General features: G+C 36.6%; 1 protein-coding gene across 2 annotated transcripts in view; it reads right to left on the bottom strand.

The window, feature by feature from the left end:
* Positions 1-14,922, bottom strand: part of C2H8orf34 (chromosome 2 C8orf34 homolog) — a 145,363-nt gene that overhangs the window by 30,009 nt on the left and 100,432 nt on the right. For both annotated transcript variants that reach the window (XM_009085863.4, XM_050971577.1), the window contains 2 exons: positions 5,725-5,810; positions 822-895 (listed from right to left, as the gene is read on the bottom strand). In XM_009085863.4, coding sequence (XP_009084111.3) covers positions 822-895; positions 5,725-5,810 — 160 coding nt within the window. The remainder of the gene's footprint in view (positions 1-821; positions 896-5,724; positions 5,811-14,922) is intronic.

Here is a 14,922-nt window from a genome sequence, read left to right as displayed (position 1 = left end):
CTTCCTATATCAACATTAAAGTGTGCTATTAAGCAGTATGGCTGAACAGACTGAACAGGAATTAATGTGTCCTCTTACACTTGTCTAAAACTTTGCAAAAATGAACAACTATGGTAAATTTATTTGCCTTAGGGGAAAAAACCCACAATCCTTTTTTTAACCTATATTCAAACTCCTGGTGCAATACCAGTAGCACGAAAGTTACGATTATAAAATTCTTTAAAAATTATTTTACTGCTGGTTATGTTTTCCACAAACTACATATCTGCAGAGATTTTCTTAAGTTTCAAAAGAAAGGAACAGATGGAGATATTACCAAGCGTAATATTGCATTCTTTTAAAACATACAAATAAACTAGCCACAGATTTGAACTAAACTGCTCTTACTACTTTTCAAGCAAATGGTAACAGAAATCTAAATTAGGGTTGAGATATCAAATTTTCATATTTCAGAATGAAATTTAGAGTTTGAATTGTTTTGCTCTCTTCAATTTGTAAAACTGAGTATTATCTGGTAAAATTAATATTTGACTAGAATTTAAAAACATACAGAATATGTATAAAATTACTGCACTTCCAACAGGCAAGCCCAACAACATGGGGTTTTGTAGATTATAATAACATATTTCAAAATACCTCCTTTCCTAGAATGAAAAAATTAGAGCAGAGAACTGAAAATTCAAAAGGTTTATATAAATTTTGGTTTTTTTCTCTATAGGAGGACAGTGCTGGCAAACATAACTTTTATCTCAATGCAAAATCTATTTTTTATGAAAATAATTTTAAAAATCATAGGATTACCCATAAGGGAAGGTACTTACAGATGCTGTCACTTGAGAAGCACTCTGAAACTCATTAATATCTTCTGTGAGTGTTTCAACCGCAGGTACTTGAGCTGTTCCGAAGAGGTACAAGAGAAATGTAAATCACTCTAATCAAGTAAGTGTTAGTCACTTTGAAAATGTAATGCCTAAAAATTTACTGCTGGGAAGGTAAATGTGGCTACTGTAAATGTACTGTTTTTCAGTTACAGTTCAACAGATTATAATTTATGTCTGATTTTAATTTATAACCTCAATGCAACATGGAACAGTGTCTCTAAGATGACTAGAGTGATAAGCAAGCTTCCTTCAGCAGCCAAGGTATCATCTAGGTTCTTCATTAACTTTACTATTTAAACTAAATACTATTTACCCTTTACACAAGTGAGTAGTGGATCCCCAGCTTTAATAAAGTAATAAAACTATATACAATTAATTCAGTTAAAATTCCTGAAGTAAAGGACTTGGTCAATTTAGACAATACTTAAAAGCCTTGAAAGTTTCATTTTTGCCCATATTGCCACATTTGTAAAATGACAGAACTTTGTGAGGAGTCTAAAATGTCTCTTTGATGCACGTATGATGACTTAAAACAGATTGTATGCAACCCTGTCAGAGAAAGAAATTTCCAAGTAACATTCTATGCAGTTTCACTCTTTGCCCAGCACTCTGCTAAGGCACTTAGATGCTGCATCAGCAGCCTAACAAAAGAACATGTCCTGATCCTCCCTGTGTTCTGCTGGTTTTCCAACACTTAGCAGGGAGGTCCTTATGTTTCCAGAATCCTATTTTTTAAACATCTCAGGCTACCCTTACTATGAAAGCAGAACTTACTGTGAATCATGGCAACTGTGGTTACCAATTCATTGCAAACACAAATTGATGTGGAGGGCAAAGAGGTGATGATAATGCAAAGTTGTGGTCAGGGAATTGAGAGATGATGCCACATTTTTGCCATTGCCTTATCTAGTTATCAATCTTATTTCCCACATATTTGCATCCTTAATTTTTTACCCATGCAGTTCCACCCAGAACAACACTATGTGTGTTTCATATGTTCATGTTTCTATTGAACATCCCCAATTCCAAACTTTTCCTCTACATCCTAATGTCTCTTGAACTTTCTACTATAATGACACTTAAAAGGGGAAAAAAACCTAACAAACCCAAACAAAAACAAAAAAACCAACCAGAATCCAAACACCCCCAAAAAAAACAGGTACTCCTTTTTGCTAGGGAATAAACTACTGATGTGAAATTTGCTCTAGCAAAATTTATTTAGCAAACTAAGAATTAGATATCACAATATAAACTGTAGAACTGTAGATGTAACAGCACAATAAAATAGTAAATACCACATTTACACAGTGGCATGAGTACCAGAGAACCTATTATCTTTGGTCCAATATTATTCCAGGGGGAGTCACAAAAGAAGCAAGTCTTTGCCCACACCTCAGGAATATGTGGAGTTGCACAATACATGCAAAGAAACTCACATAATAAACAGCTTTTCACAGATATTTGAGGAATGGTTTAGAAGTTTTATACTTTTCATTTATCTTATATTAGGAGATTGCTCCCTAATACGTTACTGAATTTTAAACTTACTTCTACAAAAATGCACAGACTGCAAAAGCTGTATTTGCAATAATGTCTTCTTTTCCTGCCTTATACCATGGCTTCTCTCAAAGGGTAAGGTACACTTCAGCAGAAGAGAATTAAACAAGTGAGACAAGGTTGTATGGTACTTATAGGAAATTGGGAGCAAATGAACAATTATCCTTTAGTGATACTATTTCTACATATCTAAACCCCCCCAGAAATACTGAAGTAGATTGCTTCTACAATCCCACCAACCTGAAAAACACATTGTGGGCTGTTGGATGTAGATTTTTCTGGATCAATTCTGCTGTATTGTGTATCTTTTGAAGCCTCAGCAATTCTCCCCATCTACCTCTACAGAAAAAGAGCAAGGCTCAGTGGAGAACTGACCAAAGAGACAAACCAGACAAGCTTGGCATCTACAGGGAAAGTTCACTGTGCAGTCATCTACAATGCTGCTTCTGATCAAAATCAAGAACTATGAAATTCTTCCCTTAGTTCTTTCCTGTGAAGTGGTCTAATGGAAAAGGGAAACATTTTTGAGAGGTATAGCTTAGGACAGGGAAAAGAAACTGCAGCTTTCACGTGTCTTGTGTTTTTTCTATCTTGAGACCTGATTCCTACTTCTCATTTTTACTACTTAGATCAAACACAGTTCAGCAGGATTATACTAGAGGGAAATCAGTGTACTGGTTAATTAGAATCAGATCCAGATTGTCAGTGGAGTCAGTATAGTGTCTGATGCTGCACATGATCTTCTCACATAAGCTCATGCATAGACTTTAGTAGGTGGAATTGCTTAAAATGAGGCTTATTTATAAGGGCTCTGCCAATTACTTCTGAGCTTAGTTCATCTGAAATTCACAGGAGAGATGTTCCAGATCTAACAACAGAAACAGATCATTATCTAAAGAAAGCTACTGTCAACTTTGTTGTGCATCAGCACCTTGCATGCTTATTCTTGAATGAATGGTTTGCATCAGCACTTCCCAATGCACTTTTCCCTCATTAAGGTCACTGGTACTGATAAATAGCAGAACATAAATTCAAATAAACCTGGTAAGTGAAGCCTGCTAGTCACTATTTCATGATGTAATATATCTGTAAGAGGACATAACTAAAAATTTGGTGCAATAATGCCTTGGTTACTTAGGGTTTTTTAACAATAGCTTTATGAGGTTATTTTTTAATCATCCTCTCGTACATAATAATATTTATTGGAAATAAGTATCAGATGCAAAGAGAGCAAATATTGTGCTGCATTTAGGGAAGATTGATAGAATGGGCAGTTGCCTGAGTTCTGTGTCTGTTTATAGTCTGTACCTACTTGTGAAATCCAGCTGTGTTTTTTTTTCAAATTGAAGTGTAGCACTAGCCAACATTTTAGGAAAAAAAGACTCAACCATATGTTACGAAACACTGAACATTTCTGAGAGCACCTCTTGACAGAAATTTGGCATTACCTTACTACTGACCTCAGTCTTTTCGCCCGAGAGGCCTTGTTATTTCCTAGCCACATGACTAACAGGTTCATTATATTCACAGACATGAGATAGATGTTTATAACAACATGAATATCAGTGCCCCACCTTCCTATCTAAATTGTATTCCTTGTATCATATTGAATGTGGTGTTTTTTAAAGAAAGCATCTTCCATCTTCTCTGTAGCCATTTTGACTGCAGAGTATTCAGAAGCACAAGAAGTGGCCAAAGGTAGAACAGCTGCAGCACTTTTGTGCTCCATACTCTGTGACCATGAAAGACCCAGCACCAATACTACACAGCATCCAGTACTTTCTGATAGTTTCACCTTCTTTAATTCTGGTGTCGCTGCCAGTTAGCAAAACCTAACTATTTAATTGAAGCCTGCAATTTTAGAACATGACAGGGCAAAGTGGGCATACATTCACTTCAGGAGCAAAGGTACACAGGAAGGAATATGGAAGGATGAGATCTGCTCAAAAATTATTCTGTGAACTGCAGAGCTTTTTCCCACATGTCTGTCTTAGCAATCTATTTGCTTTTATCAATAATCCCATGCATGCATATTCCCTTACTTATCCCAAGCAAGCCACCACCACCTCCCTTTCTGGGAATCACTTTCACAAGAATAGAATTTCGCCATCCTTTCACAGGGCTTGATTAAATCACCAGTCTGAGCATCTTTTGCTGACAATCTTCGTGAAGATTGTAAGGACATCATGTTTTGAGATTCTGAGTGTCCTATTACCTTGTTCAATTAGGTGATCAATGGCAGATAAAAAGAAAAGCCAGTGTCTTGACTGCATGAAACCACACATTCTCACAAAACCAGTTTGAAAAATTAATCTTTAAAGACATATTAGTTACTAAAGGTTGGTTTACAAATGAGGCAAGAGAAATGAGTGAAAGCTCAGGTTGCTGTGATATCTAATGGTATATTCAATAGCATTAGATAGCAGACAGAGAGTAGGATAATTTAAAAACATACATTCTGGTGGTTTTTTTGTGTTAATTAATCACCATAGCTAACTTGTCCATGGCTGCTGAAGACTACACTGCAAATCAAAACATACAATTTGTAGACTCGGCTGGTTCGACAGGAAGGGAATGGATTGAAAATTTATCTTTGCAGATTCTCTGTCATAACCTGTATTTGTTTCTCTCTGCATTACAGCAGCAGTTAAGATAAAGTTACCCTTCATCAATTTTATCTTTCATAGGAAAGCTGGGCATTCTCTGGAAAGATATCCCTTATGAAGTGCCTTTTTCAACACTTCAGGTATTACTCAGTTCAAAAACCTGAGAAGAAATTGAAATAAGTCTGAGGGTCCTGACTGCAGATTAACCCAACATATGAACACGTTTGTATGAGGGGAAAAAGTGTTTTTCAGAGTTATTTCATAAACTCTTTCTTTCTACTGTAAAACATTTGAATCATCTGGATGCAGGTATAGTAATAAATTAAATATTTCAAAGACCATTCTTTGGCGTAAAAGCAGCAATGAACAGCCCATGCCTATGCTATTAAGATGTTTTAAATGTTAGTGTGCTAACATAAAATCTGTCTAATAAGAACAAATTCTGGTCCAGTGCACCTCTCATAATAAGCCTAGAAATTATTCTGGAGTGTTAATTGGCCATGACAAAAAATATGTTAGTGGCTCTTTGAACAGATTTGAAGTGTAAATGATTGAGTTCAAATGCCCAGGAACACTCTCTTAGAAGTGTTTCATCTTTTACAGACATAACCCCTACTCTCAAATTCAAGATGTTGATGTTTGGGTTTTTTTAATGAGCAGCAAATATTTATATAACTTACCATCAGAGTCTGACACTGCTGGCTCAGATGTCTGAGATACCATGGAGACATCTTCTGGCCTTTCTGCCAAATTATCCCCTTGCAATCTAAATTGTGGAAAAATGCAATGAAAACATTTGCAATCATATTCAATGGATAAGACACAGAAGAAGATTATCCTTGGCTAGATATCCTGCTCACAATATTGCCCTAATTAAAAGAGCAGCTTTGCTGAAAAGCCCACACTCATGGTTCAATCATAACCTGGACTGTCTAAAACTAGCCTCCAAGGAACAGCCAACTGAATCCTAGCTTATACATTTTTGTAAGTCTCATTTTACAAAAGTGAGGGGGGGGGTTGGTGTGCATGAGAGACTGCAAGCCTCCTTCCCTACTTTCAGAAATATTTGAATGGAATAGGACTGCACTGGATGTCCATGCCAATGTGCTGGCAGTGAGGTGGCCTTGGTAAGGAGAGGCTGGGGCTGCCCTGAGCCAGTCACAGGTGGTTCCATCTGGCTCCAGGGCATGGCTGAGCTCTTCAGCCAAAATGGTGGCACATACTTAAGGAAGAGCCAGCCACAATGCCACACAGGCAGAAGAGCAGGGAACAGGAAGAGTGGGAAACCGCAGAGGACACACCAAGGTCAAAGGAGATGGTGCTCCATACTCTGAACAGATACTGTCCTACAGCCCATGGTGAAATGCCAGAGGCAATATTCCATGCAGCCCCTGGAGAACCAACACCAGGGCAGGTGAGTATGTCTGGGATGGACAGCAGCTGATGGAGATCCCACACTGGAGCAGGTGAAAAGTGGGGTGAGGAAGGCAGGACAGAGAAAATCTGTAATGGACTGGACACAAACCCCCATTCCCTGTCTCCCCTGCACTGCTCAGTGGGTGGAGAGTGGTGGCTGAAGTGAAGGAGTGAATCTGGGCCCAGGAAAGGGAGGAGGGAAAGTATGGTTTTAATGTCTGTCTTTTAGTTTCTCATCACCTAAACCAATTTTAATTGGCAATAAATTAAATTAATTTTCCCCAAGTCAAGGCTGCTTTCTCATTAGAGTAACTGGTAAACAATCTCCCTGTCTTCATCTTAACCCACAAGCTTTTACTTTCTACTTTCTCCTGTCATCCTACTGGCTGGGTAGGAAACTGGCCCTTAGGCAAAGTTAACCCTCCACAGGGGTTATGTATGCAAGAATATTTCCTCCTCCTTTGTTACTTGTTAAAAGGAAAATGCAGTAATTATGGCAGACTTTGTCTTCAGGCTTTCCGCTGTACCAGCTGACTGCAATGCCTTGACAGCAATTTATATAAATATTGCTTGTATCTGTTTTTTCAAATGAGCATCCCAGGAGTCCCACCATCCTTCTCCAGGCTCTTATGAATCCTGAGTACAAATTCTGCTCTGAAGAAGTGCTTTGTAGCTCTAAATGCAATATAACTGCCATTTACATAAAGGTTATCTTACCTTGGGTTTATTCAGACATGAAAAGAATAAGAAAAATGCAATTCAATTTTGCAAAGCCCTGGAATCTTAAAAATGCATTGAAATAAAACCTTGGGGAAAGAAAGAACTTGTCTCTTGGAAAAAAAAGTTCTTTTCACTCTGTATTTCTACTCTCTGTAGCTGTTTTATACTAAGCTTGAAATTAACCTTTGAAACCAAGTAGAATCTCCTTATCTGCCCTATCTAAATTTCACATTTTATGATTCTCACAGTTATCTAATACAGATGGATCTTTAAGTCATCTGCTGTTTGTACTCCTCAAAACCATTTCCCCAACAACCTCATCCCCCAATAACTTTTATCTCCTTTTATAGCCCCTAGAATAATATATTTATGATGCAAAGCTCAGTGTAAATTCATAATATTTCTTATCTAAGGTGGCAGCTACATAGAAAATGGAACTCAAGACAACAAAATATAAAAGTTAGAAGCTGTAAACCTAATTTTGAAAATTACTTCTATAAATCCTTTATATCTCTGTACCTGGCTTCTAATGCTCTAGTTGCCAATTCTTTAAAAGCCTAGCTTGTCAAAAAGAAGTAAATTATTTTTTATCCTAAAGATATTCAAATTGGGAGAAAAAAATTGCAAATGAAATAACTACACAAAAAAAGGAACCTCTCAAAAATCACAAAATTTTCCACTGCAATACAATTCACCAATGCTCCTTCACTACATACATATGCACATTTACTGCAAGCACATATTCAGTCTTAAAAAGATAAGCATGAAATTGCAGGAACCAGAAGTGTGATACTCTTGTCTCCAGCCATGTTGGTAGTTCATTTATATTTAACTAAAAGGATAATTACTCCAACATTTTCTGCTTACATTACATTCATATAAAAAATATTTCTAGAAGTGGAGCAGCTTCTTTTATCCCATCAGAATTTTCAAGATTTTATAATATGTTCCCATTCTGAGCTTCAAACCTGACATGAATAACTGAAACTATGCTCATCTTATTCTAGAATTTAGATATATTTCAGTGGTCCATTGCCTCATGAAGAACACATACACACCAAAAAAAAAATCTTTTCAATGTATCTAATCAGAAAGTCCACTTCATACAATTTTACTTTGCAGAAAGAAATGGCTGGGGTACTGGGTGGGTGGGTGAATAGGATGTTTCACACATACATACCTTATTTTCATATCCAATTTTCAATTTATTTATGTATTTCTTACATATAGATTCATATCAGAATAGATTCTCATGAAACTCAAGCAACAAAAAAGTCACAAATACTGCTTCTTGCAAAAGAACTCTGGTACTTGGACTATTAATTCTTTCTTCAAAAGTAGTATTATTCATAAGACATCTCCACAGTAAAATGAAAACACTTAAAAAATTTATTAAGAAAGAAACATTCATTAGAAAGACACATAGGTTTAGAAGAGTTACCTAAAAACTACTATCTTCCTAATGCTTGATGGACTACTTCAGCTTTTAACCAAAGCATTATTTCAGCTATTAATTATTTTAACGTGAGTCTAAATTTGATACCTGATAGCCAGCATTTTTGCCCATATCTGTTTCTAGTGGGATTTTTTGCTTAGAGGACATTGTTTCAGTTATATTAACCAGCTGCATGTTGGAGCTTCTTAGAGCTACAAAAGCAAACAGCCTAAAGGTAAATATTTCAATTTTCTTTGACCCCAAAATGCATTCCATGAAAACTGTTAATGACTACAGGATGAAAGATAGTCTGAATAATTCTATAGATTTAGTGCAGAAGCATTATGTAGGGTCTATCACTACAAAGAAGCTTGTGGACGTGTGAATCACAGTCCTCCTGCTGGTATGATCTTAAAAATATGATTCACAGAATGGGTCAGATTGAAAGAGACTACAGTGGGCCATCTGGTCCAACTTCCCTGCTTGACCAGGGTCATCCTAGAGCACATGGTTCAGTGTTGTGTACAGATGGTTCTTGAGTATTTCCAGTGAGGGAGACTCACAACCTCTCTGGGCAACCTGTTCCAGGTGCAGGCAGAGTCACCCGCATAGGAAAGAAGTTCTTCCTCATGTCCAGGTGGAACTTCCTGTGCATCAGTTTTTGCATACTGCCCCTTCCTCTATTTCTTGGCATCACCAAGAAGAGCCCGGATCCAGCCTCTTGAAGCCCTCCCTTCAGACACTTGTAAACATTGATAAGGCCTCCTCTCAGTCATCTCATGGCTGAACAGGCTCAGCTCCCTCAGCCATTCCTTGTAGGAGAGAAGTTCCAGTCCCTGCATCACCTTGTAGCCCTTCACTGGACCTGCTCCATGAGCTCCATGTCTCTCTTGTGCTGAGGGGGCCAGAACTGGAAACAGCACTCCAGATGTGGCTTCACCAGGGTTGAGTAGGGTTAGAATCACCTCTCTCCCTGGCAATGCTCTTCCTAATGCACCCTCAGGATACATTGGCCTTCTTGGCCACAAGAACACACTGCTGGCTCATGGAGAGATGTTGTCCACCAGGACCCCCAGGTCTTTCTCTGCAGAGTTGCTTTCCAGCAGGTCAGCCCCCAGCCTGTGCTGGTGCAGAGGATTATTCTTCCCCAGGTGCAGGACCCTGAATTTGCCTTTGTTGAGTTTCAGATGGCTCTTCTCTACCCTCTTTCCAACCTGTCAAGGTTGGATGCAGGACAAATTCTTACCTGGGAACTCCTCCAGTGCACTAAATGTAGACATACATGATGATTCTCCTCTATGTCAACCCTGCTGTTCTATGACATTCTCAAAATAAGTAGTTAGAGAAACTAAAGTAAATTTAATGTTATAGCTGAATACTAGAATTAAAAAATACCAACAAAGTTCACATAATACTTCTTAGGACTACATGAGATTAATAAAAATAATTACAAACATAGGTACTTTCTATCATCAGGGCCTAAGGAGAAGGCATAAAGTATTCTGAAAATGAAGCAATGGAAATGCTTTGGATATCTCATAGTGAGATATATGCCCTCTAGTATTTGTTCTTTGCTTAGACGACTGATTCAAAGTATGTGTATTAATAATTGTCTTGTGCTAGTTTATAGCAGAGGTTGTACTTTAGGAAATTTTGGTGCCAAATAAAATTCAGAGGGTGATAGTCACTTACAGGCAGAAATTTAGACTATATTTAGGTTAATGCTTTTTTCACCTATTCTTCCAGAAATATGTCACTTAAATAACCAAAATCCCATTCTATTCCTTCCTAAAATGAACCAGCAGAAGGGTTATCCTTTTTAGACAAAATCTCCTTTAATCCCAAATAAACAACTACAGGCAAGAGTTTTATAATTACTGTGCATGTGGCTGGCCTTCAAATTCTGGTATACAGCAAAGGACTTATTTTTATTTTTAAACATAGCAAACTAGAGCTGGATAACTGTGCTCAAATTCTGATGTTCCCTACAGGTAAACAACAGAAACTGAAACTCTACTTGAGAAGAAATCCTGAAAACCTGCTATTTCAAGAAAATACAAATGCTTCTGCTGAATTTTTAGCAGTGAAGAAAAATTCCTTCAGGGTTCCAGGACACTAAAGGGCACTCTCCAAGGAGGAGGGGAAAAATTGCATGTCTAAGCAACGCAGCTCCAGCTGCTCTCTCTGCTTTGCCCCATGTCAGCTAAATTTTGTTGAATCTGAATAAACACTGTAAAAAATTTTGGTTTCTGTGAAACATTATTCCTTAAAACACACATTTAATTGGAAAATTCCTGATCTCCATTGCTAAAGACTCAGTCAACTTTTTTTTAGCTGAATACAGTGAGAAATAGTGCAAAGTTTGGTAAAGAATCCCTAAATCATTTAGCAAAAAGAGCAGTAAAGTTGTTTTCAAGATCAGCCAAAACAGGTGCATAGTTTTAAGGACACAACAATAAAGTTCTCTGAAAAACAGAGGCAGTGTCATGTTTGAATCAGAATCTTAATTAAGGAGATTTTGACTTGTTGAATCACTTATTTTCCTTAAATTACTTCAAAGTAGGTTACTCATTCTCTTGAAAATATCCTACCAAATGCTTCCATGATTTAGTTTCTTTATGAAGTAGTTATAATTTTGGATCAAAAATTCTAATTTACACTTTCTAAGATTAATGAATATAATGAACTTATTAACAAAAGAAACTTAATATACATATAACATGATGATGTTCCTTTGTCAGCCAAAGAGAATTTTAATCAGAGATGAGAAGAAGAATAAATCTGACTTATTAGACTTCTTTTTTTTTTCCTCCAAATCACCTGCTTCCTTTCTGTAATTTAAAGCTTCACATCTACATCTAATCTCTGATAACACTGTAATACTGAGTTATAACTTTCCTAGGACAAATACATAACTCCAGGGAAGTTATAGCAACAGAGATCAGACAATAAAAGCTCTGAAAGGCCCCACACGCTTTTAGGTTACACTGAATTTTTTCTTGCACCTTTCCCTAGCAACCTCAACACAAGTAAGAGTATTTCAAGCTTCATAATCATCTGTCCTGACTTGCTATAATAATGAGTTTACTTCATTCTTTGTTCCCAAACATACTGATCCAAATTCTGACCTCATGTACCTTGACTTACTGACTCCACAAGTTCTGCACTCCCTTATACTGCTGTAAAATCCAAAGCTGTTTCAGCACCTAAATGTAAAGCCAGGAATTTCTGACTTAGTCCATTTGTTTTACTAATGTCTTTTACAAATATAAAAATATTAAAACTGTGCCATAATAAATTCCTATTGTATTCACAAGTACAGAGACACAAAGATGTCAATTTTCCAGTACAGACTCTACCAGTTAATATAATGGTAAGATTATATTAAAGAAATATTAAAACATATAAAGGCAAAAGTACTCTTTATTTGGTAAAATTCCTCATCACCTTTAGCTACACACACTACCTTCCTAATGAAGATTAGATTTTTAAAGAAGTTTATATGATTTTTAGATCACTGAATTGTAGAAGAAAAATGCCTTAGAGCTATGGGAGGAGGATCCTCTAACACAGGATTGTGAATCTGATGAGTAATGAAAAGTGGCTACCACCTCTGAAGCAACAATAGAAAAGCTCCACAGCATGTCACCTTGTTTTATTAAGAAATCAGTGCCATAGTTTCTGTTTTCGCTCTAAAATACAGGAAGCATCTGCATTGAAGAGAAACTAAGCAGGAGGACTATTGGATTATCCTGCAGGACATTACCTAGGAAGGCAGACATTTCCAATATCAAACATTGAGACCACTCAAATAAATACAAATATTTAGTACCATTTCTAAATAAAATGTAGGAATATATGCTTAATGATACAATCAGCATGCTTTCCAATAGACATTTATAATTCCTTTAAATCCACTTTAAAGAAGAGATGCAAGGCCATCAGGCCTTGTTGTTGCTACTAGCAATTCTATTCAGGTGAGACATACAGAATTTACATTAGTTGAGTTTCATCCTGACCTAAGATACAATTAATCTAAACTAACTTCATTTTCACCAATACCATTCAAACCACAGTCTGCTTCTTGCTTTTGCACTCACTTTCTTAAGGACACCATTTCTCAGTGCTTAAACATCAGAACACAGAAAATTATTTGAAAATTCATAAAACCAGTAGTTAAAAATGGATTTTGGTTGACATTCATTCTCCTTTTGCAAATTAAACACACTATTTTCCAGTCACTCTTGGAGATTTCTGTGGAAAGTTTCCACATCACCAATAGTTAATGCACAGCATAATGCTTTCAGCTGGTAATACAAGAATATGCACTTGCTGAGCAAAACCTACACATTGGCACAGCCTGCAAATTAATCTTTTTTGTATGCTGTTTGCCTCTCCAAAATGTCTGAATGCAGGTCTTTGTGCCTTTAAATAAGTACACTCTGCAGTTATTTCTGAGGAGAACCAAAAGTGGAAATATATTTCCCAGAGTAAGGAATCCATAAAGAGACTGAATTATCTAATCCTTTTACAAGATGGGGAATTAGGCCATTCTTATGGCAATCTTTTATCTGCTTCTGGCTTCAAACCATTATCTCACAGGAGAAAAATTACAGTCTTTGTCAGTCTTTTCAGACTTAACACTCTTTCTTCCCCTGTGAACCATTTTTTCTAGGACTTGTGAAAGAGTTTTGTGTGTGAGTGTGCATTTGTGTCTTTAAGAGCTATATTAAACTGCTATCCAGAGCCTCAAAATATGACCCACAAGCTTCCTCAAGCTCATGATCTCCTGGCTTCCTCCCTGTATCTTTTTCATCCAGAAGAAACTTCTGTGGCTAATATACATCACATTGTTGTACAAAACCCAGAAAGAATCTCAAAACATTGCCATAGAGAATTAGCTTGCAAAGCACACATCAAAGAGAGCAAAGGAAAAGAAGGGAGAAAAGCTTGGTAAAGCACTTGTCTTTTTAAATTATTGAGGGGGTTAAATGGGTTTTGTAGGGGAAAAGAGAAAGACATGTCTTGACAAGATCTGCAAATGAAGGACAGAATGAAGCGGATGTTGCCCTCCATTAAACTGAGAGAGAGCAGAATAATTTTCAGGAGCAGCAAAATGGTATTAATTTAATATTCAAATATGCTCTTACTTCCTTCATTTTTACAAATCAAGACTAGGACATTAAAAAGGCCTAAAAAAAATCCTTTACATCTACTGTTCTTAGAATTTCTCCACAGCAGTTTTAAACGTCTGCAAGTGCACCAACCTGCTCAAACCAATTCTCTCTTTAACAACCAGCCTGAAATGAAAAAAAAAATAAATAGGTACTGTTGAACAATAGTTCTTACAAAAGACAGTCTAGTGACATGCCACTAATTCACAGCATCTTATGCTGCACTCTTCCTGCATAACCAAATCCACATATTAATACCCTGTCACTTAGGTCACAGTAGGGCTCTCTCCAGATAAATTTGGTGCACTGCCATGTTATTCAAACCAGATTTATCATGATAAGGTGCATGTGTAATATGTAACTCACATGCAAATGTACCTAGTGCTCATGTCTCAAGTCTAAGTCTATTTTCACTAACATGTAAACACTTAACTTTCTTCAAACAAATGGAAATCTTCCACTACTTTCATGCTTTTTAAGTCGAAAAAAAACAAGTCTACCTCACATGTGCATACTCTAAGGAAATAAAATAGCTCTTAAATCTAACACAGAGGGAAATACATCATGTGAAAACACTGGTCTCTTCATAGATTATTATTATTTTTGATAACAGATAATATTTTTATTATCACAGTATTTTGTGGAACTTCTGACAGGACTGAAATTATTGCTTGGTGAATTTCCCAAGTGAGGAAAACATGTTAAAAAAAGAGGGAGGAAAGTAGTCTGATCTTTCTGGGATTTCTGTCTAAGCACTTCATGTAAATCTCCTGTCTTATATTGCTGCCTTCCCAAGACACTGTTAAGGTTTTGAAAATAGAGAGACTAATGGCTATTTTGAAAATAGCCATTCTTCCAAAACACAATTCACTGGGAGTTTTCCATGAAACTAACTGAGGTTTAGGATTAAAAATTATACTATCTTGTGCATTTCAGAGGTCAAACTTAGATCCACAAACTCAAAAACTAATTTGAAATCACACAGATATTTTCTATTTTGCATACAGTAAGATGTTCTAAAGAAACATAAGACAGTGAAAGAAAAGGCAAGCCAGTGTGTTACTCTTAAAACTTAGCAAGTCAGCCTACCAAATCTTAAAAAAATTATTTATGGTCTTTGTCTCTGATAACCA

This window comes from Serinus canaria, chromosome 2 (assembly GCF_022539315.1).
Source record: "Serinus canaria isolate serCan28SL12 chromosome 2, serCan2020, whole genome shotgun sequence".
Classification (NCBI taxonomy): domain Eukaryota; kingdom Metazoa; phylum Chordata; class Aves; order Passeriformes; family Fringillidae; genus Serinus; species Serinus canaria.
The sequence above is the reverse complement of the archived record's forward strand: the minus strand, read 5'-3'. Positions and strand labels throughout refer to the sequence as shown.